This window comes from Neophocaena asiaeorientalis, unplaced genomic scaffold, assembly GCF_003031525.2.
Source record: "Neophocaena asiaeorientalis asiaeorientalis breed wild unplaced genomic scaffold, Neophocaena_asiaeorientalis_V1.1 scaffold177, whole genome shotgun sequence".
NCBI lineage: Eukaryota > Metazoa > Chordata > Mammalia > Artiodactyla > Phocoenidae > Neophocaena > Neophocaena asiaeorientalis.
Window position 1 is genome coordinate 5,547,566 of NW_020172779.1, and position 24,912 is coordinate 5,572,477.

General features: G+C 34.3%; 1 protein-coding gene across 1 annotated transcript in view; it reads left to right on the top strand.

Annotated features, from left to right (window-relative positions):
• Positions 1 to 24,912, top strand: part of MTBP (MDM2 binding protein) — a 71,901-nt gene that overhangs the window by 8,132 nt on the left and 38,857 nt on the right. The window contains exons 7-13 of the mRNA XM_024741254.1: positions 1,174 to 1,291; positions 3,161 to 3,295; positions 5,329 to 5,423; positions 6,252 to 6,324; positions 10,583 to 10,700; positions 18,153 to 18,326; positions 19,522 to 19,629. Of these exons, the coding sequence (XP_024597022.1) occupies positions 1,174 to 1,291; positions 3,161 to 3,295; positions 5,329 to 5,423; positions 6,252 to 6,324; positions 10,583 to 10,700; positions 18,153 to 18,326; positions 19,522 to 19,629 (821 nt within the window). The remainder of the gene's footprint in view (positions 1 to 1,173; positions 1,292 to 3,160; positions 3,296 to 5,328; positions 5,424 to 6,251; positions 6,325 to 10,582; positions 10,701 to 18,152; positions 18,327 to 19,521; positions 19,630 to 24,912) is intronic.

Genomic DNA, 24,912 nt, shown 5'->3' on the forward strand with positions numbered 1-24,912 from the left:
TAGACCCATCCTTTGAAGTTTTTTTAAAATGTGACAAAATATTTTTTTTTTTTTTTTTTTTTTTGTGGTACGCGGGCCTCATCACTGCTGTGGCCTGTCCCGTTGCGGAGCACAGGCTCCGGACGCGCAGGCTCAGCAGCCATGGCTCATGGGCCCAGCCGCTCCGCGGCATGTGGGATCTTCCCAGACCGGGGCACGAACCTGCGTCCCCTACATCGGCAGTCGGACTCTCAACCACTGCGCCACCAAGGAAGCCCCACAAGATAGTTTTATGTCATACTGTGATTAGAGATTTATCTGTTGAGACGAACCTACATTTTTCTTATTTCATACTTTATATTTCTGAGAAGTTTTAAGTTTTTAGTAACTGTTATTGATGCTTTCTTACAGCTATTATTGAGCATTAGTTCTCTAAACACATTGTGTGTTTTTAAATAGGTTTGTCTCGTCCAGTGAACACCGTGATAAATACCACGGATACATGGATACACCAGATTTATAATGTCATATTTGTTTTTTGTTTTATGTGCAATGTAGAAATAAATATATACTGTTGTGTTTTATGACATTTTAGTAAGGATCAACTGTGTATTACAGTTTTGATCCTTAAATGAGTGTTGGATTTGTTAACTTCATGATTTTCTTCACTCAGCAGTTGTTTATTGAGCACTATCTTTATGCCAAGCACGGCAATATTTACTGATAATAAGAAAGTGAGATTTGATCTTTTTCATTGAAATACAGGGAGGAACAGGAATGCAAATAGTCATGATAGTCTGTGATAAGTGCTGTTATGAAATTCCATACAGAACTGTGTGGGAACAATTGAGGAGAGCAGTTCTCCTTTTGAAGATAAGAATTCATTCAATCTGTGTATATGTGTGTACATATGTGTATATTTGACGTTAAAACTAATAAATAATAATAGGAAAATCTGTTCATCTGTAGTATTAAGGGTAATTACTCATAATTCAAGGGGATGTTGAGATTAAATGAACACATGATAGCAACTTCTTCAGAGACTGACTTAATGAATGTTCTATAATATTAGTAGATAAAAGCAGCAATATAAACTTTGCATTTTTGCCTGTTTGGCTTGTAGCTAACTACAACCATTAAATCTAAGTCAAATTTAAAACCCTATATTTAATTATCATAAACTTTTATTTATAGAAGTTGTCAGAAAATTGCCGAATACCTTTCTGCTAATATTGTATCTTTACAAGATCTCATAAATGCTATTGATTCAAAAGAGTTATGGAGGGGAAAGATTCAGATATGGGAAAGGAAGGTAAGTGGATTTCTGTTATCACAGTTTGCAAAGCAGGCCTTTCGACCTTATTTACAACACAGATAGTTTAAATGAATCCTAATGAAAAGGTACCATATGAAGATGTTCTAGAAAAGCACTATCTAAATAGAACTTTCTTCATTAATGGAAATGTTCCAAATTTATCCTTATACAGTAGTCCACTGACTTCATGTTGCTACTAGCACTTTATACTTGACTACTTCAAACACAGAACTGAATCTTTTACTATATTTTACTTTAATTAATTTAAATTTAAATCGTGACTGTGATTGTTTTGGGCACTGCAGTTCTAGAATGTAACATTCTTTTAAAGCAGAATTTAACATTAGTTGAGTTCATGTTTATCCAAGCTGCTTTAGTTCATTGCATATGTAAACTGGAAAACTGCTTAGAACATGTTTTCTTACCTATGATACCACCTTAAGTGATCAGTGCTTTCTGCTAACCAGCTGATTTTGAACAATTTTTTTTTTAACCTTACTAGACCCCAGATTTCTCAACTATAAGATGAGAATATTAGATTAGTGGAACCCCGCTAATGTTAAATTTCTATGAGGCTCCAATTCTATTTTGCGATCCCTTACTGTGAATGAATATGTTTGGTGGTTTTTATAAGCTGTGTCCATGTTGAAATCAGTGTTCCTGGTATTTTATGTGTTTCTGTCTATAGGCAAAACTAAAAGAAAATTTCTTAATGTTTGTTTAGTATGGGAGCACGAGTAGATCGTTGTGTTCCTATAAAGATTTATTGTACTAATTACTAGACTTTTTTTTCCTTTTCAATTCACTCTTAATTATAGTTGAATAAAACTTCTAATAAGACAACAGGAATTAATGTGGCTGGGCCCTTCTTGTTGATTTGCACGCCAGCTCTTCTTTATCTCGGGGAGGTTAAATCTGCAGATAAATCTTCTTTGGAAGTGGTTTTAGTGTAAACAAGTCATATAGCCTACAAGAAGAATGCAGGATACAATTAGCTAGGAGAATTACTTTTGTATACATTTTTTGAAATTGCATGTTTACATACAGACAGATAATGGCAGGGTTCTGTGATTCTTTTATTCTTTTATGGATAAGAAATTAAGTGTCTGTATCTCCCCAGGCTGCATTTAAAACTTGAAATCACTTTTTTTGGTGGAGAATAGCTTTTAGCCTAGGGGCATTATAGTGATTAAGGACATAGATTCTAGAGTTAGATTGCCTGCTTTCAAATCCTAATTCTGTTTCTTGCTAGTTTTGTGTGAAATGTTAGATAATATTTAGGCTCTTGGTGCCACAGTTATCTTTATCTGTAAGATAGGTGTAATAGTAGTTCCTAACTCAGATTTTTATGAGGTTTAAATTATTTAAAGCACAAAGTAACCATTCAGTAAGTGTTACCTATCATTGTCATTACCGTTACTGTTAGTACCCCTATTATTACTACTTCTGCAGGAATTGATCTTTTTATCAACAACTTATATTGAAAGCAAACTATGTGTGAGGCACTAAGGATCTAGTGGTGAATGAGACAAGCAAGTTCTATTTTTGCAGAACTTAAGACAGTAGGAAGCAGGTACTGAACAACTATATGGAAAGGGGTTTGCTTTGTTCTCTGGTTGCGGAGAATGTGCTTAGTATCCTCTTGTGGGCTAGTGAAAGGCCAAGGAGAGCTTTTCATGAAAAATTTATGTGAAAGTTGAAATACGAATGATATGTACATAAATGGAAGAACTGCATTTTGAACTGAGGATCAAAAATAAATTTACATATGGTTTTCCTCTCAACTTTTATATTGCGATAAGATGTATTAATCTTTGTAACTTAATTCATGACGCCTGTAACTGTGTTCTCTTCGTTTCTTTTCAGTTTGGATGCGAAATTAGTTTTCCTGAATTTTGTTTAAAGGGAGTCACACCTAAGAATTTTAGTACGTCTAATTTAAAAACTTGCTTTCTTGACAAAAAGATAATACCATCAAAAGATAAGAGTATTTTGCCAAAGGTAATCTATGTTTAATTGTTTTTGCCATCATCTATTCATGAATATTTGATAAGATATGTTTGAATCTTCAATTAACATTACTAATATACGTGCTTAAGTGTGCTCGCTTGCATAACTTTTACTATAATTATAATTAAGTGCTTAGATTATACTGTATTATCAGTGTTGAATGTTGGCAAAACTATCATTGTTTTAAATTGTTTTCAAAATGGAACGATCCTAACTTTAGATCAGTATAGGCCTGAAACCACTTTTTTTTTTTTGCGGTACGCGGGCCTCTCACTGTCGTGGCCTCTCCCGTTGTGGAGCACAGGCTCCGGACGCGCAGGCTCAGCGGCCATGGCTCACGGGCCCAGCCGCTCCGCGGCATGTGGGATCTTCCCGGACCGGGGCACGAACCCGTGTCCCCTGCATCGGCAGGCGGACTCTCAACCACTGTGCCACCAGGGAAGGACCTGAAACCACTTTTGATTTGAACTTTACCATGTGACCTTTCTAAGACTCAGTTTGAAGGGAGTATGATACAGTGGAAAGAGAACAGGCTTTGATGTTAGGTAGACCTGGGTTTGAAACCTGACTTTGTCACCTATGAGGTATTGTCACCTTGGGTAGATTGATTAATTCATTTATGAAATGGAGATAGTAATAAACACTTATCTTACAAAGTTATGAGGGTTAAATGAAGTAAGAGATTAGCATCTGATATAGTACCTGACATTTGCTTCATTTACAGTTTAAGAGGTATTGATTCTTGTCCCATGTCTCCATAGATTTATTCTTAAAATGCAAGTAATTATAAAGTATAATAATTAAAAGGGGTTTGGTTCGCTTTTTTTTTTTCACATTGGACAAATAATATAAGAAGAAGTATTTATATAGAAGCACTTTAGAAATTCACTTTGAAGGATGCATTTCAAGAATGCGCAAAACATAGTGGTCATGAAGTTGCAAGGATGTCAGATTGATGGGTAATATTTTCTGATCAAAGGGTGGTACAAAGACATATTTCTGATGTTGACACATTTCCCAATAGTTCAGAGTTACTTACTTTAAGTAACTTACCATGACCATCTTTCACAGGAATATTAAATTCTTTTCTAAAGATTATAATCATAAGATTGATGACCTCAACTTTTCTTCTTTGGTAGTACACCATTCGAGTATGAATAATGTGTCTGATTTTTGCTGCTATTGAGAGAAATTTAGGGTTCAACGTCTTAAATAAATGTAAGCCTCTCTCTCTATGCATAAACAAATACATGCATACATATATATAAATACACACTAGGTGTGTTGTGTATTTATGTGTACATACACATACATACACATAATCATATATGATGAAATTACTCAGCTTTCTGCAAGTTTAAAACTTTGTGTGTTTGAAGATATGTTTGCTTTTCTTTGCCCTTCTTGTGAAGCACTCTAGCCCCAACTCTTGAATTACCTTCTTCACTAGCTCACTCTTAGTTTAGTTTTAGACTCTATCCAAAGAAATACTGAATTTTATTTCTCTGAGTGGAGCTTTCTTTGTTAATTTGTATTCTTGTTTTACTAGTTCTCTCTTTAATTACTTTAGTATTTCCTCCAAGGACTTTGTTTTGTTTTTTGTTTTTTTTTTTATCTCAGCATACCAAAGTTCATCCTGGAGTGTCTTTTCTTTCTCTTTCTCAGTTTCGCAGACCCTCTTCAACATCCTAGCCTCCTGGCTTATCTGTCTGTCTTCTTAGAGATAAACAGGAAAAGTTGAGAACTCTTGTCCTTTGTTGCTTGCCTCTTTCTATACTCATTTTCCTCCTGTTAAAACTCTTTCCAGTTAGTAAGAAATCTCCGTATCTCTCCACTCGGAAAGGTAGAATTGATATGGAAGAAATTCTTATCTTTGATAGAGAATTAAGTGTTTGCCTTGCATAATATGTAAATACGTGCTTTTTAAGACCCATTTTAAAGATTTAAACCCTGAACACTAATTTGTTCACTTTCATTTTACTTATAGTATTTAAAGTCTTATATAATTTTAATTTCTTTTTTAGGTTTTTCATTATTATGGCCCTGCTTTAGAATTTGTGCAGATGATAAAATTATCAGACCTACCTTCCTGCTATATGTCAGACATTGAATTTGAGTTGTATCCTTTTCATTTACATGTTCATTATAGATCACAATTTTTCTGTGTCAAGTAAGACTGTTTCCTGGTACCACCACATTTAAATATTTGCCCATACTTTTGTTGTTGTTTTTCTTTTTTATAATATCAGTATACTTTTCATTGCCGTTGCTTTAAGAGAAATTCTACAACTTGCAAAAAAAGAATACTGCTTCAGGCACGATATTTATGCCTCTAGAATAGGCAGAAGACTTCCTGAAATTATTACTCATTGCTTATGGGGTAGGTAAGAGAGAGAAATGTTAGGGATCTGTGAAAAAAAACAAAATAATTTATGTACTATTGGAATGTTCAGATGTTTCTCTTGCCATTGGCAGGATAGATACAAGTGCCAGTCCACTGTATCTTTTTAAATACTTAAGTAAATAAGAATGCTATCACATATGTCTGTAAATATCCAACATATTTTAAACTCTTTTTTAAGAAAATATATCTAAGAAGTTTTAGGAACAGATCTAAGAACAATATTTTATATAAAAAGAATTTGTTGTTGGCCAGAAATGAAACCCTAGTACAGTGTTCTTGAATTTTTATTCAGAAGCTCCAGTTTGTACAAATCTCTGGTTCTAATAGTTTAGAGTAATGCTATTTATAGTATCACTATTTCTTGATGTATTTTCAGAATCAGGAAAATTATTGTCCTTGGAAAGGAGTAATTGTGAGTTCCCACAGATAAAAATTTTGATCAGTGAATTTAAGCACCTTGTGAATTGGAGAATCAAACTTATTTTAGGGAGTTGAATTATTTGACAATTACCATTTCATCATTTCTTTAACTCCTTAGTGCAGAGGACTGACAAAAAACAATACCAAACAGAATTCCAAGTTGCTGTTGGAGCAGATTTCTTCCCTGTGTGGCAAGGTATAGAGGATGTTTTTTTGTTTTTGTTGTGTTTTTAACTTAACATTTACAGATGTGTGAGAAAAGGGAATGTATTTTTAAAAATCTGTTTCTGTGTGATGATTTAGTTTCTTTAACTTAACATAAGGTTTTGGTCCTAATTCATGTTAAGATACTTTGGACTTTTCATAATAACCCCAAAGTCTTCTGCAGACATGAAGTGGTTTTTTTTTTTTACAAGAGCTTTTCAAAAATAAGCTTCATGACTGATAATTCTTTTAGAACACATTAGATTATTGTTAACCTACCCCTTTCACATCTGATTTCAGTTCTGTGGCAAGATATGTATATGCTTGCATTATCTTTTTCATGGTAGGATGGGTAGGTGGAGGTGAGAAAAATGTCTAAAACCTCACTAAATTATCATTTGTAAGTTTTCAGTTCTTTTTTAATTTTGGTGATGTTTAGAAGATTTTCAGCTATTTCATTAGTTTATATATATATATATAAAACATATATAATGATATGGTAGAATTGGTATATTTAAAAATTGTTTTAACTACAACATAAAGAATTTTAAGTGGACTCATATAAAGTCAAGTACAGTTTTCAATAGGAAAAACTAAAATTTTCTTTCTTATTTGCTCAACTACCTTGTTTCTATGAAAACAATTTTTAATGCACAAAATGTTCATTGGCAATATTTACATAACATTTTCTTATTATTTTAACAAGTACTCTATTATCAAATAGTTCTGCAGGGAGAAAAATGATTGTTATCATTATGGTTTCCCCATGGCACTATTAATCAAATCTGGGTTATAGTTCCCTTAGAAAATTGATGTAGTAAAGGAAATATGATTTTGGCCTTAAGATGCTTGGCTATATAATAACTTAAAATTTTGACTTGCAGCCTCAAAATTTTGACTTGCAGCAGTGTATCAGAGTATTTATTTGATGAAATGGCCTTTAAAGGAACAGTCTGAAGATAATGTTAGCCTGTTTTTTCACCTCTGAAGTACCCAATGTGCTACATTTTGAAATTTAAAATTTCTTTTTTTGTTTATTCAACATTAGTTCTACTTTATGCATTGTATTAGATATTAGGGCTCCAATGATGGATTGTACAGATGAAGACTCTGCCCTCATGGAACTTACATTTTGGTAGGAAAAATAGAAAATAAGAGCTATGAAGAAAATAAGCAGGCTGAGATAGGGTAGTAGGGTGGAGGGTGTACTTTAAACAGGCTAATAAGATCGTACATCTCTACAGAAATTTGCACACAGAAGTCTTGTGAAGTGGTATAGTTAAAAAAAAAAACAGAAAAAGAAAAAGCACTAAGAATAAAAACAAACAAACAACTCTGTTCATATTTTAACCCAAGTAGCTAAATAGTTCACTATGTAACCCTATCCAGGAAATGAGAATGTCATGTATCATTAATCATCTCACCTATATTATCAAATAAGGGAGGGAGGGAATATGATATAGTAGAAAGTCTCAAGTAAAAGAACATGTACTTTAGAAAACTTTGATTTAAGTCCTAGCTCTGCCACTCACTGGTTTATAGCTTTTTAAATTGTGAACTGGAAATAATAATTCCTGTTTTGCCTATTTCAAAAAGTTGTAATGAAAACCAAATTGGAATATATTTTATAAACTGTACAGTATGGTACAAATGATGGTTGCTATCTAATTCTTCTCTTTGAAGTTTATGTGGCCCAAATGATAGACACACTTAAGTGAAACATTTTCCTGAAATTTATAAAGCACTAGATATCCTCTAGATATTTTGAAGTTATGATGAAATTTTTAGGAATTAGTTTTATAGGTAATGTTTCAAGTCAAATTCAGACATATACCTATAATTTAACTTGGGTATAAAATAATTCTTAACCCATCTAGATATTGAAGATAGGCAACTCTAATCCTAGAAGAAAGCTAAACTATTGATATCTATTAATATAGTATTTTCAATTGTTTTATTTTAAATTTGTTGTATTAGATTGTCATTTTTATTGCTTCTTGGACAATGACTGAAATATTGGACTACACTTTATCAGTCGGGGACAAATAAATAGAACTTTAATTATATGTTCCAACTTTAATTCAGCAAAGGGATAACTTTTAGAAACATACATTATGTAATTTGGCTAAATCTCTAAATGTGAAGCAGTTCACTGTCCTTTTACACTGTGTCATAGTTAGTCTTTTACATTTTTGAAAAAAAAAATTGAATTCCACGGTCATTCCTTGAAATAATCTCAGTGCTTTATAACATGGTTTTCATTTATTTATTCAACTTTTCTTTTTTCTTTTTGGACTGCCTGCCAGCCAGTTGCTTGTTGCAACTGGAGAGAATACTGGAGAGAATAAAGTGGACAAGTTCCCTCCTTGGGAAGCTATCAAAGTGCTTAAATTCTAGTGCTTTATGTGATCCTAAGTCAACTTTTGAGCTTAAAAAAGATGTTTGATTAGCCTCAGAATAAAAATAAAAGGCTTTTAGAGGAAAACTTATTTTATTAGATTAGAAAAGGCAAGATAGGGTTGTTAGGGAATCATGATGTCTATTAATCACATGGACAGGGAATATTTTTATTAAAGAGGAGAATTTATAAGGCTAAAAACATGATTGCCATAGTGCCTGCTTGTTTGGGGGTTTGCCTACTGAAAAGATTGAATCAAAGTTTTGAAACTTGGGTTTGAAATGTTATTTGGCTGTTAAATTTTGGAATAGAATGTTAACATAAAAGGATCATCCTTAAGTCTCTCAAAGTATATCTAATGATTAGTGTATGAGTGAGAACAAGTTATCAGAATCCAAGTTTGTTGTGAATGTAGTGTAAACTATTGACATAAATTTATTTTGTAGGGAATTATAGCTTATGGGATTTAGAAAAGTTTATTTTCATATTTGTAGCAAATGTTTAATCAAAAATAGGCTGTCTCAGAAATGTGGTCACTTCCTTTGCTGATGGGTCAGGACACATTTATGTCAGGCTATAAATTATGCAATGAACTGCATTTAGTATCTTTACATTGTTAAGCTGTAACTATAATTGTAACAGTTTTATAATTGTTAAGCTATAATTGGGCCCTGATCTGGCATACTCACATTACAGCTTTGTCACCCTTTGGGCCAGACAGTTTTGTTATGCATTTTGGTCTAAGAAGTCTTAAGCAAGAAGGAAGGACTAGGACTTAGTGTTTAGGAAATTAAATATATAGCTTTTATAGTTAATGATTATTTTCCATTCCTAAATATTTTTATTTTTAATGTCTAATGCTTGACTATGTAAAATACATTTGACTTAAAATTAAAAGGTTATGGCTATAATAATCAACAAAAATAAGCATATTTAATTTTACCTTCCTTGTTTTACTCCCGATAAACTTATTTTCATATTCGTTAGTTAAGAATACGTAAGTAAAAATAATAAATGGCAACTAAAAGTATTAATTAACTTTGTGTCACATATCTCATGTAACCCTTCTATCTACATAGGACAGTTAAAAGTGATTTTGCATTAGATTTGAGAGTGATAGCAAATGCCTTGCCTAAATTTCCGCAAAAGTAAAAAAAAAAAAATGTATGTATTGGGATGTGCTGATTTTGTAGCTTACATTTATATATTATGGTGGGTTTGGGGGGACAAATATTTAACAAACATCTGTGTGCCCAGCACTGGGAATACAAAGATGAATAAGTTGAGTTTGCTCATCAATCAGTTAGAAGCTGCTGTATGTTTTCTGTCATATGATTCATGGTTTCTCTAAATTTTGTACCTACTGGCATTAAATCTCTGATATCTAGCAACAAAAGTTTTGAAATTGCCTTTAGATTCTAATTTTGAAGCCAGACCAATAATCCATCCAGTCAAAAGTTTATAAAATTATAACTCGGTATGACAAAATCTTTTGAGGATAGAATTCGTGACCTCTCATTGATTTCCAGATATACGAAGAAATTATACCCACAACCTAAATTTAAACATTGTGAATACGGTTTTCAGAGATACATGACTCAGTGGAAGTAAAATGGATACCTGTAACTTTGAATCCTTTCTCTGTTTTCTGGCTTTTTTTTTTTTTTTTGGTGGAGGTAGGGCAGTGTTCTTGTGTTTTTCTTTTTTTAGTTTTTATAGTGGAATTCTTGGGAAAGAATGTGACTAAATACGTGTTATGTAGGTGAAATATGAGTGGAAAATTGTCAGATGACGCTATTTTAGAGTTGATTTCATTGTGCAGTCACTAAAAATATGTTCTGTTTTTATCCAGGTTGGTGCTCTTTTTGTATTGCCATGTACCATTAGTAGCATACTTACTCCTCCTCCCAGCCAGCTCAGTTCAAGAAAATGGAAGGAATATATAGCTAGAAAGCCTAAGACAATCAGTGGTAAGTAGTAAATTTTTAAGTTTTAATGGTGCCACATAAATAATGTATTTATCAACTTTGAAATGGAGATAACATTTCTTTATGAGAAAATATATTATTACTACTGATTAAGAGGACCCGTATCATTTTAAGATGTTTTTCTTATCTAACAACCTACTGCAACAGAAAGTATATGCAACGTTATTCATTCATAAAATATCAGTGTTCTAAAGGCAGAAATTTTGGTTAATTAGATAGTTAATTATATTAAACATGGGCTTCTTAGAGACATTTCAGGAATAAAATTTATGGAAATAGATTAATTTATTATATGGTATATTAAAAAAACAAACTTGTGATTACAATTTTCTGTAGAATTTATTTAACAGCCTTTTATATGCTATGCAGTATTCTAAGTACTTTAGAAATCTTGATTCATTTAATTTTTATAATAACGTTATAAACTTAAAATAACCTTATAAACATTTAACAGATGAGGAAATTGGGACTTGGAGAAGTTACAGAGCTATTAACTGGCAGAAACAGGATGTGAACCAAGATTCTGCCAATTAATAGCTCTAACATCTCCAAGGATTTGAACCTAGGCACTCTGCTCTTAACCCCTGCACTGTGTTGCCTCTCTAATAATCTATTACATTCAAGATGTCATTAATTTCTATTATAAAATCAGATTATTTAAATCCAATCTCTAATACTTCATTAAGTAATTGCAGGTCAAAATGTTAGTTACTTGTCCAAAGTCACATAGCTAAAGTGTGTTCCTTCGTACTTTGTTTCAGTGTTTTCTGTTTTAATTGAATGATGATTTGTTTAGTTTAATTCTGAGCTTATACTTAGTTTTTGTGACCCATGATATTATGGGACTAAGATCCTGGGATATTTTTCATTTTATAATATGGAATATTATTTCCTCTGTACATTAATGTGATTTTGTTTTTATATTGTTGACCTGTTTATTTTTTTGACATCTTTATTGGTGTATAATTGCTTTACAATGTTGTGTTAGTTTCTCCTGTATAACAAAGTGAATCAGCTATACATATACATATATCCCCATATCCCCTCCCTCTTGCGCCTCTCTCCCACCCTCCCTATCTCACCCCTCTAGGTGGTCACAAAGCACCGAGCTGATATCCCTGTGCTATGCAGCTGCTTCCCACTAGCTATCTATTTTACATTTGGTAGTGTATATATGTCAATGCTACTCTCTCACTTTGTCTCAGCTTACCCCTCTCCCTCCCCATGTCCTCACATCCATTCTCTGCATCTGTGTCTTTATTCCTGTCCTGCCCCTAGGTTCATCAGAACCATTTTTTTTTAATTCCATATATTTGCATTAGCATATGGTATTTGTTTTTCTCTTTCTGACTTACTTCACTCTGTATGACAGACTCTATGTCCATCCACCTCACTACAAATAACTCAATTTCATTTCTTTTTATGGCTGAGTAATATTCTGTTGTATATATGTGGCACATCTTCTTTATCCATTCATCTGTTGGTGGACACTTAGGTTGCTTCCATGTCCTGGCTATTGTAAATAGTGCTGCAGTGAACATTGTGGTACATGTCTCTTTTTGAATTATGGTTTTCTCAGGGTATATGCCCAGTAGTGGGATTGCTGGGTCTATGGTAGTTCTATTTGTAGTTTTTTAAGGAACCTCCATACTGTTCTCCATAGTGGCTGTATTAATTTACATTCCCACTAACAGTGCAAGAAAAGAAAGGGTGTTACTGGCTTTTAAGAACCACTGAGAAACTTATTGATATAAAATATGACTTGATTTTTATTATACTAGAATTTTGTTTGCTAATGAAACTAATAGTGGTACTTCTCTTCATTATAGTTCATACGTTATTCGTAAAATTTGATACAACTAAAGGACACTTGGAATTTCTGCTTCTCCCATTTTACCTATATAGTAGATCCAAAGTGGATGTTTTTTTAGTGGGAGAGGGGGCATGCGAGCCAATCAATCTCTTATAAGTTGATAGTGTAAAAATAACAGATGAAAATAGAAATGTTTTGTTGTAATCATTTTCCCTTATTTCTTTAGGAAGAGCTATGGGAATTGAATAACTATGCTAATTGTAAATCTGTTAGTCTCTGTGGTATTTACATAAAAGTTATCTGATAAGTCTTCAATTAACACCTGCCAAATCTGGAGCAAAGTTTTTTAAATGACTGCATGGTCATTATGGTTAGGGGAGTTCTTTAAAATAAACATTTTTCTCTTGAGGAAAATAAGATTGTTGTAACTACAGGCTTCAGTGATTAAAGTGCTTTATAGTACCTTCATTGGGTGACAGGATTTAAAATAAATGTGGAAAGAATGTCATGGATTGAAGAGGCATATAACTTGAATTGGCAAGGTGCTAAATTGGTAAATGAATTAAGGTCACTATAACTCTTGGCAAATCTTAGTTTCAAATACAACTGGTAACAGTGTTGTTCCTTTCTGATAACCTTTATTTAAATTCCTTTTCTAGGACTGATGTTTAAGAACAGGATTACTGTTTGTATTGCTAACTAATTGCAAAAAATTTTTTTGTACTTCATGGTTTTTTGGGGGATAGTCTTTAACCCACAGTGTGTTCATATCTGTGAAATAAACTGTTATAATAAAGTTACAGTAGATTTTTTTCCTAGCATATATATATGTACACACACATACTATATATATCCTGTATATAAACACACACATATATATTATGTATATATCTCAAAATGCTAAGAACTTTTTTTGTGAGCAGAACCTTACATTCCTAAAACCTCAGCTTTATTGAGTTATAATTCACACACCATACAATTGAACCATTTAAAATACAATTGCATGGTTTTTAGTCTAATTCAGGATGGGTTAGGAGTGTGCAACCATCACCACAATCAATTTGAGGACATTTTCTTCTCCCCAGAAAGCAGCCCCACGCCCATTAGCAGTTACTCCTGATTCTCATCACCTGCTTCTCTTCCCCGCCCATAGGCAGCACTAATCTATTTCTGTCTGTGTAGATTGCCTGGACACTTGATCTAAGCGTAGTCATACGGTATGTCGTCTTTCACGACTGCCTTCTTTCAAGGATAGCATAATGTTTTCAAGGTTCATCCATGCTGTAGTATAGTACTTCATGCCTTTCTATTGCTGAATAATATCTCAGTCATTTGGATATATCACATTTTATTTATTCACACATCAGTTGAAGTGTTTGACAGTTTGGGGCTATTATAAATAATGCTGCTATAAATACGTGTGTATATATTTTTGTGTGAACATATGCTTAAAATTATTTTGGATATAAACCTAGGAATGGGATTTTTGGATTGTATATTAACTATGTGTTAAACTTTTTGAAGAATTGCCTAAATGTTTTCTAAAGTGGCAGTACCATTTTATATTCCCAGCAGCAATTTACGAGGGTTCCAGTTTCTGTACATCCTCATCAACACCTGTTATTGTCTGTATTTTTGATTATAGTCATCCAAGGGATGTGAAGTGGTATCTCTTTGTGGTCTGGATTTACGTGACCGTATTGGCCAATGATGTTAAGAATCTTTCCACTCTTTCCACATGCTTATTGGCCATTTGTATATTCTATGGAGGAATGCCTATTCAGATTCTTTACCCACTTTTTGAGTTATTTGTCTCTTTGTTATGAGTTGTAGGAGTTATTTATATATTCTAGATACAAATCCCTTATAAAATACGTGATTTACAAAAATTTTCCCTTATTTCCTGGGTTGACTTTTTTTTAATTGGTACTATTGAGCAATTAGAATACTTTAGGCAGTGATCTAAGCACTTTCCATGCAGCGTCTCACATTTAATCCTAACAGCAGCCTTGTCATATGGATACTTTTTTTTAAATTAATAAACTTTATTTTTTTAGAGCAGTTTTAGGTGCACAGCAAAACTGAGTGGAAAGCACAGAGAATTTCCATATAGCCCATGTCCCCACCCACATATAACCTCCCCCCTTATCAACATCACACATCAGAGTGGTACATTTGTTACAATTGATGAGCCTACATTGACACATTTATCACCCAAAGTCCATAGTGGATTGTCTTTTCATTCTCTTGATGATGTGCTTTGAAGGACAAAGATGCTTAATTTTCATGAAATCCAATTTTCTATTTCTTTTTGCTGTTGTTGTTGCTTGTACTTTGGGTCTCATATTTAATAGATGATTGCCTAATCTAGGGTCATGAAGACTTATGCCTTTGTCTGTTTTCTTCCAAGAATTTTAAAGTTTTACCTCTTACATTTACATCTATGATCCATTTTGAATTATTTTTTTTTACATATTGGGAGGTAGGGGGTAAGGGTCCAACTTCATTCTTTTGCATATGGATGTCCAGTTATTCTAAAACCATTTTTGAAAAGACTGTTCTTTCTCCATCAGATTGTCTTGGCACCTTTATTGAAAACCATTTGACTGTAAATGTGAGGGCATATTTCTGGACTCTCAGTTCTATTCTGTTAATCTGTATGTCTGTCCTTATACCAGTGCCTCCCTGTCTTGATTACTGTAGCTTTATAGTAAGTTCCCACACTGAGAAGTATGAATCCTTTTTCACTTTGCCCTTACTACACACTGACATTCTTCTCATTTCCTTTACATTCTTCCTCATTTCACATTTTCTTCTCAGTCCTCCCAGAATGATCATATAGTAATTTTAGATTAATGTTCATTGTTTTAATTATTATGATGATCTAATCACTATTCACAGTTGAGTCATGTACTATATTTTATTTTTCTTTCCTGTACAATAGTTTGTTTTACCTAGAGTTAATGATTTTTTTAAAAAATTTAATCACAAAGCCTTCCCCTAGTTGTGAAATTCCTTTCAGTACATTAAAGCATATTAACCATCCTATCAATCATGTATATGTAAGAAATCTCTTCTGGATCTTTATGACCTGCCTAATCTAGACTGGTTGGTTTTACTTTCCAGATTTGTTCCATAGCTTTTGGATCTAAGACTCTTTTCATCATAGAAATTTTGTTTGCTTTCTTTGTTGGTTCCTGGGATCCTTTAATCTTCCTGTTTTTTTCATTTTCCCATTTTGGTGGAGCACATTCTCTAAAATCATCCTGAGAAAAGGTGCATAGGAGGGAAGGTGCATAGGAGGGAAATTTTTGAGACCCTCTATGCCTAGAAAAGTTTTTATTCTACCGTCTCATTTTAATATAGCATTCTAGGTTGGAGAATATTTTTCCAGTGGAATTTTGAAGGCATTGTTCCCATTGTTCCCAGTTGTCCCATTGTTTTCCAGCTTTTAGTGAGGCTACTTAGAAGTCTTGTGCCATTCTCATTTTTTAAATAAGAAACCTAAGTTTTCTCTTGTATTTTGTAGAATATACTTGTTCTTCTTAGTCTTCTGAATTTTCATGATGATGTACCTTGGTGGGTCTATTTTTATTTTTGGTGTGTCTATTTTATTCTAGCATGCTTGGAAGCTTTTTTTTTTTTTTTTGGGAAAAAAATTATTATTATTATTATTTTTGGCTGTGCTGCACAGCTTGCAGAATCTTAGTTCCCTGACCAGGGATTGAACCCTGGCCCCCAGCAGTGAAAGTGCCGAGTCCTAACCACTGGACTGCCAGGGTACTCCCAGGAAAAATGTTCTTATCATTATTTTATTGATAATTTCCTTCCCTCCATTTTTTTATGTTCTCTCTTCTAATATTCCTGTTTGAATGTTGTTCCTCATGGTTTGTGTGTGTCTCTCTTCCTATTTTCCATTTCTTTGACTTTTTACTCTACTTTCTGATAGATTCACTGAACTTTATATGCTAACCTTTTAGTTGAAATATATATTTCTGCTTTCTTAATTTCCATGAGCTCTTTCTTATTTAATGTTCTTTTCTTACAATTTCCTGTTCTTATTTAATGGATGCAATATAGTCTCTTCTCTGAGGATTTTAGTGCCTGATTTGTCTGTTGTTTGCTTTTGTTTTATGATTTCTTTTTACTGTATATTCTTTGCCTCCCTACAAGTCACTTTGTTTCTGTTTGCTTGCTTTGTCATATGGTTTTCATACTAGAGACTTTCCCTGATGTCCCATAATGTTTGGCTGCCTGTTCATATTTAAGAGCGGGTATGAGAAAGCTGATTGGAAAATCTGAGTGCATGTTTGGGCTTGTTGACTTTGATCTTCATTTTAGGGTGATCTCACTGAGATATTAGGCAATCCCAAGGTTGGAATTCTTTGGTCCTTCCCCTAGTACTGACCGTATTTCTAAAAGAAATAGGTGAAGAAAGGTAAAGGGCCTCAATATTCACTATACAAGCATTCATTTAATGCAGTGATATTCAACTCCAACCCTAAGCTCTGTCTTATATCTCCCAGGCCAGAGGCATTTTGTTTTACCTTCTTCAGAGAATAACCACTAGTCTTCTGGGCTGGGGAGAGCACAATCTTTTGCCTGAATAGAATAAGAAGAGGTCAGGAGCCAAACTGCTTCTCAGGTAGACTTTCAACCTCCTTCCCTATTTCACCTTCATTTTGTTTGCAGTGCCATCCCAGAGTCTCTTGTCAGGGGCTATAGTATAAATTTTGCTGCTTCCAAGCTTTCCCTGTTGTTTTTCTCAGCTTCCTTAACAATTGAGAGTCTGAGGTCTGTTACCAATTGTTCATCTGCTTTCCTGCTTTCAAGGTTTAGTTGCTATTGTCTCTTCTCTTAGACATTGGTTCTTGTAGTTTTATGCTATTTTTAAATTTATTCTCATTTCATGGAATTTCAGGAGATAATGAAAATAAACGCTTATGTCCAATTCACCATCTTCAACAAAAGGGATTCTACTTCTATTTTTAGTCTCAAAGGCTTCACAGTTTTTCCTCAACCTTCACTGTAACCCTCACTTGATTTGTTTTTAAAATGCACTGGACTGTCTTAACTGACCTGCACATTACTGGCAAGCCAGATTAATGAATGCTCTCCAATCCTCCTGTAAAATACATTATGGATGCGCACTGCAGGGACCAAAAAGCTACCCTTAAGTATGTCTGTACACTTCTGCTCCCACCAGTTGAGCTGTGTGTGCTTGCAGGCGTCAGTTTATTCCACTTTAAAGAAAGAGAAGCTGGAAATAGTAGTTGATACGTTACGGGTGTGGATATATAGGAAAGACATAATGGAATGCTAATGAGCCACATCAAAAGTTAATGAATGAGTACACATAGTTTTAATTTAAAGTAAAACATATATGTAAATTTTACTTTACATTCATGTAAAGTAAAACGTATATGCTTTGTGAGTATCATTTTTGTTATGATTCTCAGCTTCCTCAGTTAAATGAACAACTACTGCCCCCAATGTATTGGGTAACACCTTGTTTTGAAATAACATAGACATGTCATTATATCCTATGGATCAAATGTATGATTCTGCCATGTTGCCTGCTGAATTTTCGCATACTTAACAAAATAATTGTTTTTGTTTAGTTCCAGATGTTGAAGTGAAAGGAGAGAGTTCTAGCTATTATCTCTTGTTACAAGGTAATGGCAACAGAAAGTGTAAAGCCACATTGATTCACTCAGCCAACCAAATCAATGGCTCATTTGCACTCAGTTTAATTCATGGAAAGATGAAAGCAAGGACAGAAGAGACCAAACTGAGTAAGTGTTAACTTTAGGTGGAAAACAAAACATTTTTACATTTCTTTGTGTACATACTTAACTTTTAATGAACTTATTGTCTCCAAACTCCATTTCACTTTCAGTAAATTTACTTTTATTTTAAATATTTTATAACATATTTGGACAGTTTAGAGTGCAGAGAATTAATCCCTTATACATTTTACTTTGTAAAATTTAGTAGGCCAGCCTTCAATTCCAAATAGGAAAATTTTTAGTGTTTTCCACTTTAAACAAGTATTATTTTTCTAGAATTTATTTCTTATTTTCACTTACTTTTTCTCAAGCGTCTCATTCTATTTTATTGCCCATCTTTTTATTTTTTTCTCCAAGCTCCATGCTTTGGTTACCTATCACTGTATGATGAACTGCCCCAAATGCAGCTTAATAAATGACGATTTACTATAATGTCTCATAGTCCTGTAGGTTGAGTGGGCTCAGCTGGATGTTTCTGTTTTGAAAATCCACATATGACTGCAGTCACACACAGCTGGGGCTTCAATCATTTTGAAGCTTAACAGGGCTTGGTGTGTAAGATGGCTCTTTACCCGCATGTGTGGTGCCTGGGTTAGGATGGCTGGAACAGATGCGAGCCTACTTCCTCTTCACGTGTCCTGTCCTCCTGGCCAACATGGGCTTCCTCACAACATCATGGTCTCTGGGGAGTCTGATTCCTTCTATGGTTGCTAACTGCTCTTAGAGCAGTTGTTCTAAGAAGCTATAAGGCTTCCTGTGACCTAGCCATTCATTGTCACTTTTACTACACCTTATTAGTTACGTGAGGCCAACCTAGATTCACTGTGGAAGGACTGCGCGGCAAATGAGTGGCAGGAAGTGTGATTCACTGGGAGGCCATCTTTGGAGACCAGCTCCTGTACTCTGTCTGTGTTTTGTGTAAGAGTTTCAATAGCCAAGCAGGTAGAAGAAAAGGTGGTGGAAGGAATTCTATTCTGCTACCTAAATTCTCTCAATTTAAGAAGTAGGTCAAAGTTTAAAATGCAAAATAATTTAGTACACTTATTTTCTGCTGCTCAATTATTATTATTTACTTTGAAATATGCAAGGTCAAGAAAGATGAGTAATTGACTTTTAATTATGTTATAACGCATTTCTTGAGGACTGAGTGTTAATTTTTGTTACAAATCGTCTTTAATACTGACTTCTTTCTGTTTTTCAGGCTTTCCTCTGGACCTCTTGTCACTTCCAAATTTCTCTGGGGAGCAACTTATACAGAGAGAGAAACAGTTAGCTAATGTTCAGGCTTTGGCTTTGAAAGAATGTCTGAGTGAGTAATGATTGGTGCATTTGATTCTGGTGTAGGAATATTGACTTGTTCAGACCTAAGGCATTGTTATTTTGTCACTTTTTCTTATACACTTTGTCTTTTAGATATGATATTCATTTGTAGAACTATTTATTTATTTGTTACACTGAGTCTTAGTTGCGGCTTGCCGGCTCCTTAGTTGTGGCACATGGGTTCCTTAGTTGCAGCACACAGGCTCCTTAGTTGCAGCATGCAGGCTCCTTAGTTGTGGCATGTGGACTCTTAGTTGCAGCATGCATGCGGGAATCTAGTTGCCTGGCCAGGGATCGAACCTGGGCCCCCTGCATTGGGAGTGTGGAGTCTTAACCACTGCACCACCAGGGAAGTCCCTGTAGAGCTGTTCTTGATAGAGGTGAGGTAGGGTAGAAAAGGTCTGTAACTTTTTTCCCACCAGATTCAGTATATTGCTATTGTACATTGCTTTTAACATTTATAATAATATTTGTCCAGGAAAATTTTGTTTCTCATTATTTTTAACTGTATGCTAGAAAAGACAACTAAGTTTTATTATTCTGGTTAAATTATTATTATTATTATTTTTGGCTGTGCTGCACAGCTTGCAGAATCTTAGTTCCCTGACCAGGGATTGAACCCTGGCCCCCAGCAGTGAAAGTGCCGAGTCCTAACCACTGGACTGCCAGGGTACTCCCAGGAAAAATGTTCTTATCATTATTTTATTGATAATTTCCTTCCCTCCATTTTTTTATGTTCTCTCTTCTAATATTCCTGTTTGAATGTTGTTCCTCATGGTTTGTGTGTGTCTCTCTTCCTATTTTCCATTTCTTTGACTTTTTACTCTACTTTCTGATAGATTCACTGAACTTTATATGCTAACCTTTTAGTTGAAATATATATTTCTGCTTTCTTAATTTCCATGAGCTCTTTCTTATTTAATGTTCTTTTCTTACAATTTCCTGTTCTTATTTAATGGATGCAATATAGTCTCTTCTCTGAGGATTTTAGTGCCTGATTTGTCTGTTGTTTGCTTTTGTTTTATGATTTCTTTTTACTGTATATTCTTTGCCTCCCTACAAGTCACTTTGTTTCTGTTTGCTTGCTTTGTCATATGGTTTTCATACTAGAGACTTTCCCTGATGTCCCATAATGTTTGGCTGCCTGTTCATATTTAAGAGCGGGTATGAGAAAGCTGATTGGAAAATCTGAGTGCATGTTTGGGCTTGTTGACTTTGATCTTCATTTTAGGGTGATCTCACTGAGATATTAGGCAATCCCAAGGTTGGAATTCTTTGGTCCTTCCCCTAGTACTGACCGTATTTCTAAAAGAAATAGGTGAAGAAAGGTAAAGGGCCTCAATATTCACTATACAAGCATTCATTTAATGCAGTGATATTCAACTCCAACCCTAAGCTCTGTCTTATATCTCCCAGGCCAGAGGCATTTTGTTTTACCTTCTTCAGAGAATAACCACTAGTCTTCTGGGCTGGGGAGAGCACAATCTTTTGCCTGAATAGAATAAGAAGAGGTCAGGAGCCAAACTGCTTCTCAGGTAGACTTTCAACCTCCTTCCCTATTTCACCTTCATTTTGTTTGCAGTGCCATCCCAGAGTCTCTTGTCAGGGGCTATAGTATAAATTTTGCTGCTTCCAAGCTTTCCCTGTTGTTTTTCTCAGCTTCCTTAACAATTGAGAGTCTGAGGTCTGTTACCAATTGTTCATCTGCTTTCCTGCTTTCAAGGTTTAGTTGCTATTGTCTCTTCTCTTAGACATTGGTTCTTGTAGTTTTATGCTATTTTTAAATTTATTCTCATTTCATGGAATTTCAGGAGATAATGAAAATAAACGCTTATGTCCAATTCACCATCTTCAACAAAAGGGATTCTACTTCTATTTTTAGTCTCAAAGGCTTCACAGTTTTTCCTCAACCTTCACTGTAACCCTCACTTGATTTGTTTTTAAAATGCACTGGACTGTCTTAACTGACCTGCACATTACTGGCAAGCCAGATTAATGAATGCTCTCCAATCCTCCTGTAAAATACATTATGGATGCGCACTGCAGGGACCAAAAAGCTACCCTTAAGTATGTCTGTACACTTCTGCTCCCACCAGTTGAGCTGTGTGTGCTTGCAGGCGTCAGTTTATTCCACTTTAAAGAAAGAGAAGCTGGAAATAGTAGTTGATACGTTACGGGTGTGGATATATAGGAAAGACATAATGGAATGCTAATGAGCCACATCAAAAGTTAATGAATGAGTACACATAGTTTTAATTTAAAGTAAAACATATATGTAAATTTTACTTTACATTCATGTAAAGTAAAACGTATATGCTTTGTGAGTATCATTTTTGTTATGATTCTCAGCTTCCTCAGTTAAATGAACAACTACTGCCCCCAATGTATTGGGTAACACCTTGTTTTGAAATAACATAGACATGTCATTATATCCTATGGATCAAATGTATGATTCTGCCATGTTGCCTGCTGAATTTTCGCATACTTAACAAAATAATTGTTTTTGTTTAGTTCCAGATGTTGAAGTGAAAGGAGAGAGTTCTAGCTATTATCTCTTGTTACAAGGTAATGGCAACAGAAAGTGTAAAGCCACATTGATTCACTCAGCCAACCAAATCAATGGCTCATTTGCACTCAGTTTAATTCATGGAAAGATGAAAGCAAGGACAGAAGAGACCAAACTGAGTAAGTGTTAACTTTAGGTGGAAAACAAAACATTTTTACATTTCTTTGTGTACATACTTAACTTTTAATGAACTTATTGTCTCCAAACTCCATTTCACTTTCAGTAAATTTACTTTTATTTTAAATATTTTATAACATATTTGGACAGTTTAGAGTGCAGAGAATTAATCCCTTATACATTTTACTTTGTAAAATTTAGTAGGCCAGCCTTCAATTCCAAATAGGAAAATTTTTAGTGTTTTCCACTTTAAACAAGTATTATTTTTCTAGAATTTATTTCTTATTTTCACTTACTTTTTCTCAAGCGTCTCATTCTATTTTATTGCCCATCTTTTTATTTTTTTCTCCAAGCTCCATGCTTTGGTTACCTATCACTGTATGATGAACTGCCCCAAATGCAGCTTAATAAATGACGATTTACTATAATGTCTCATAGTCCTGTAGGTTGAGTGGGCTCAGCTGGATGTTTCTGTTTTGAAAATCCACATATGACTGCAGTCACACACAGCTGGGGCTTCAATCATTTTGAAGCTTAACAGGGCTTGGTGTGTAAGATGGCTCTTTACCCGCATGTGTGGTGCCTGGGTTAGGATGGCTGGAACAGATGCGAGCCTACTTCCTCTTCACGTGTCCTGTCCTCCTGGCCAACATGGGCTTCCTCACAACATCATGGTCTCTGGGGAGTCTGATTCCTTCTATGGTTGCTAACTGCTCTTAGAGCAGTTGTTCTAAGAAGCTATAAGGCTTCCTGTGACCTAGCCATTCATTGTCACTTTTACTACACCTTATTAGTTACGTGAGGCCAACCTAGATTCACTGTGGAAGGACTGCGCGGCAAATGAGTGGCAGGAAGTGTGATTCACTGGGAGGCCATCTTTGGAGACCAGCTCCTGTACTCTGTCTGTGTTTTGTGTAAGAGTTTCAATAGCCAAGCAGGTAGAAGAAAAGGTGGTGGAAGGAATTCTATTCTGCTACCTAAATTCTCTCAATTTAAGAAGTAGGTCAAAGTTTAAAATGCAAAATAATTTAGTACACTTATTTTCTGCTGCTCAATTATTATTATTTACTTTGAAATATGCAAGGTCAAGAAAGATGAGTAATTGACTTTTAATTATGTTATAACGCATTTCTTGAGGACTGAGTGTTAATTTTTGTTACAAATCGTCTTTAATACTGACTTCTTTCTGTTTTTCAGGCTTTCCTCTGGACCTCTTGTCACTTCCAAATTTCTCTGGGGAGCAACTTATACAGAGAGAGAAACAGTTAGCTAATGTTCAGGCTTTGGCTTTGAAAGAATGTCTGAGTGAGTAATGATTGGTGCATTTGATTCTGGTGTAGGAATATTGACTTGTTCAGACCTAAGGCATTGTTATTTTGTCACTTTTTCTTATACACTTTGTCTTTTAGATATGATATTCATTTGTAGAACTATTTATTTATTTGTTACACTGAGTCTTAGTTGCGGCTTGCCGGCTCCTTAGTTGTGGCACATGGGTTCCTTAGTTGCAGCACACAGGCTCCTTAGTTGCAGCATGCAGGCTCCTTAGTTGTGGCATGTGGACTCTTAGTTGCAGCATGCATGCGGGAATCTAGTTGCCTGGCCAGGGATCGAACCTGGGCCCCCTGCATTGGGAGTGTGGAGTCTTAACCACTGCACCACCAGGGAAGTCCCTGTAGAGCTGTTCTTGATAGAGGTGAGGTAGGGTAGAAAAGGTCTGTAACTTTTTTCCCACCAGATTCAGTATATTGCTATTGTACATTGCTTTTAACATTTATAATAATATTTGTCCAGGAAAATTTTGTTTCTCATTATTTTTAACTGTATGCTAGAAAAGACAACTAAGTTTTATTATTCTGGTTAATGTAGTAATTTTTACAAAATTTCTCTTTATATCTTTTTGGCTATACTGGAGGATAGAGACTGCAAATAGAAGAAAATACAAATCTAGAGAATATGTTAACGTGAGCATCGATTCTTAGACTTTAATCATAACTAAGCACATTTCACATACTGAGTGAAGTTGGCTATACTGGAGGATAGAGACTGCAAATAGAAGAAAATACAAATCTAGAGAAATTAATATGTTAACGTGAGCATCTATTCTTAGACTTTAATCATAACTAAGCACATTTCACATACTGAGTGAAGTTGGCTATACTGGAGGATAGAGACTGCAAATAGAAGAAAATACAAATCTAGAGAAATTAATATGTTAACGTGAGCATCTATTCTTAGACTTTAATCATAACTAAGCACATTTCACATACTGAGTGAAGTTGGCATTATGGATTTTTCTTTATTCAAGAAATTGACACTTTTTTAAGGGGTCATTATTTAAGGTTTTTCCTCTATTTCTTAAATGTTAACTTGGTTATCCGTCTTAACATTTTTTTTTATAAATAATCATTCATTAGTACCTAATCTGGACTTAGTTTAAGCTAATTGAGATAGAATTTCTAAGAAACTAATTCAGATTGTGAGACCTCACAATTAGTTGCATATAGAAAAAATGATTATTAAGTAGATACATTATAAAATGAAAAATATCACTCTTTTTTTTTTTTTTTTTTTTTTTTTTGGGGGGAA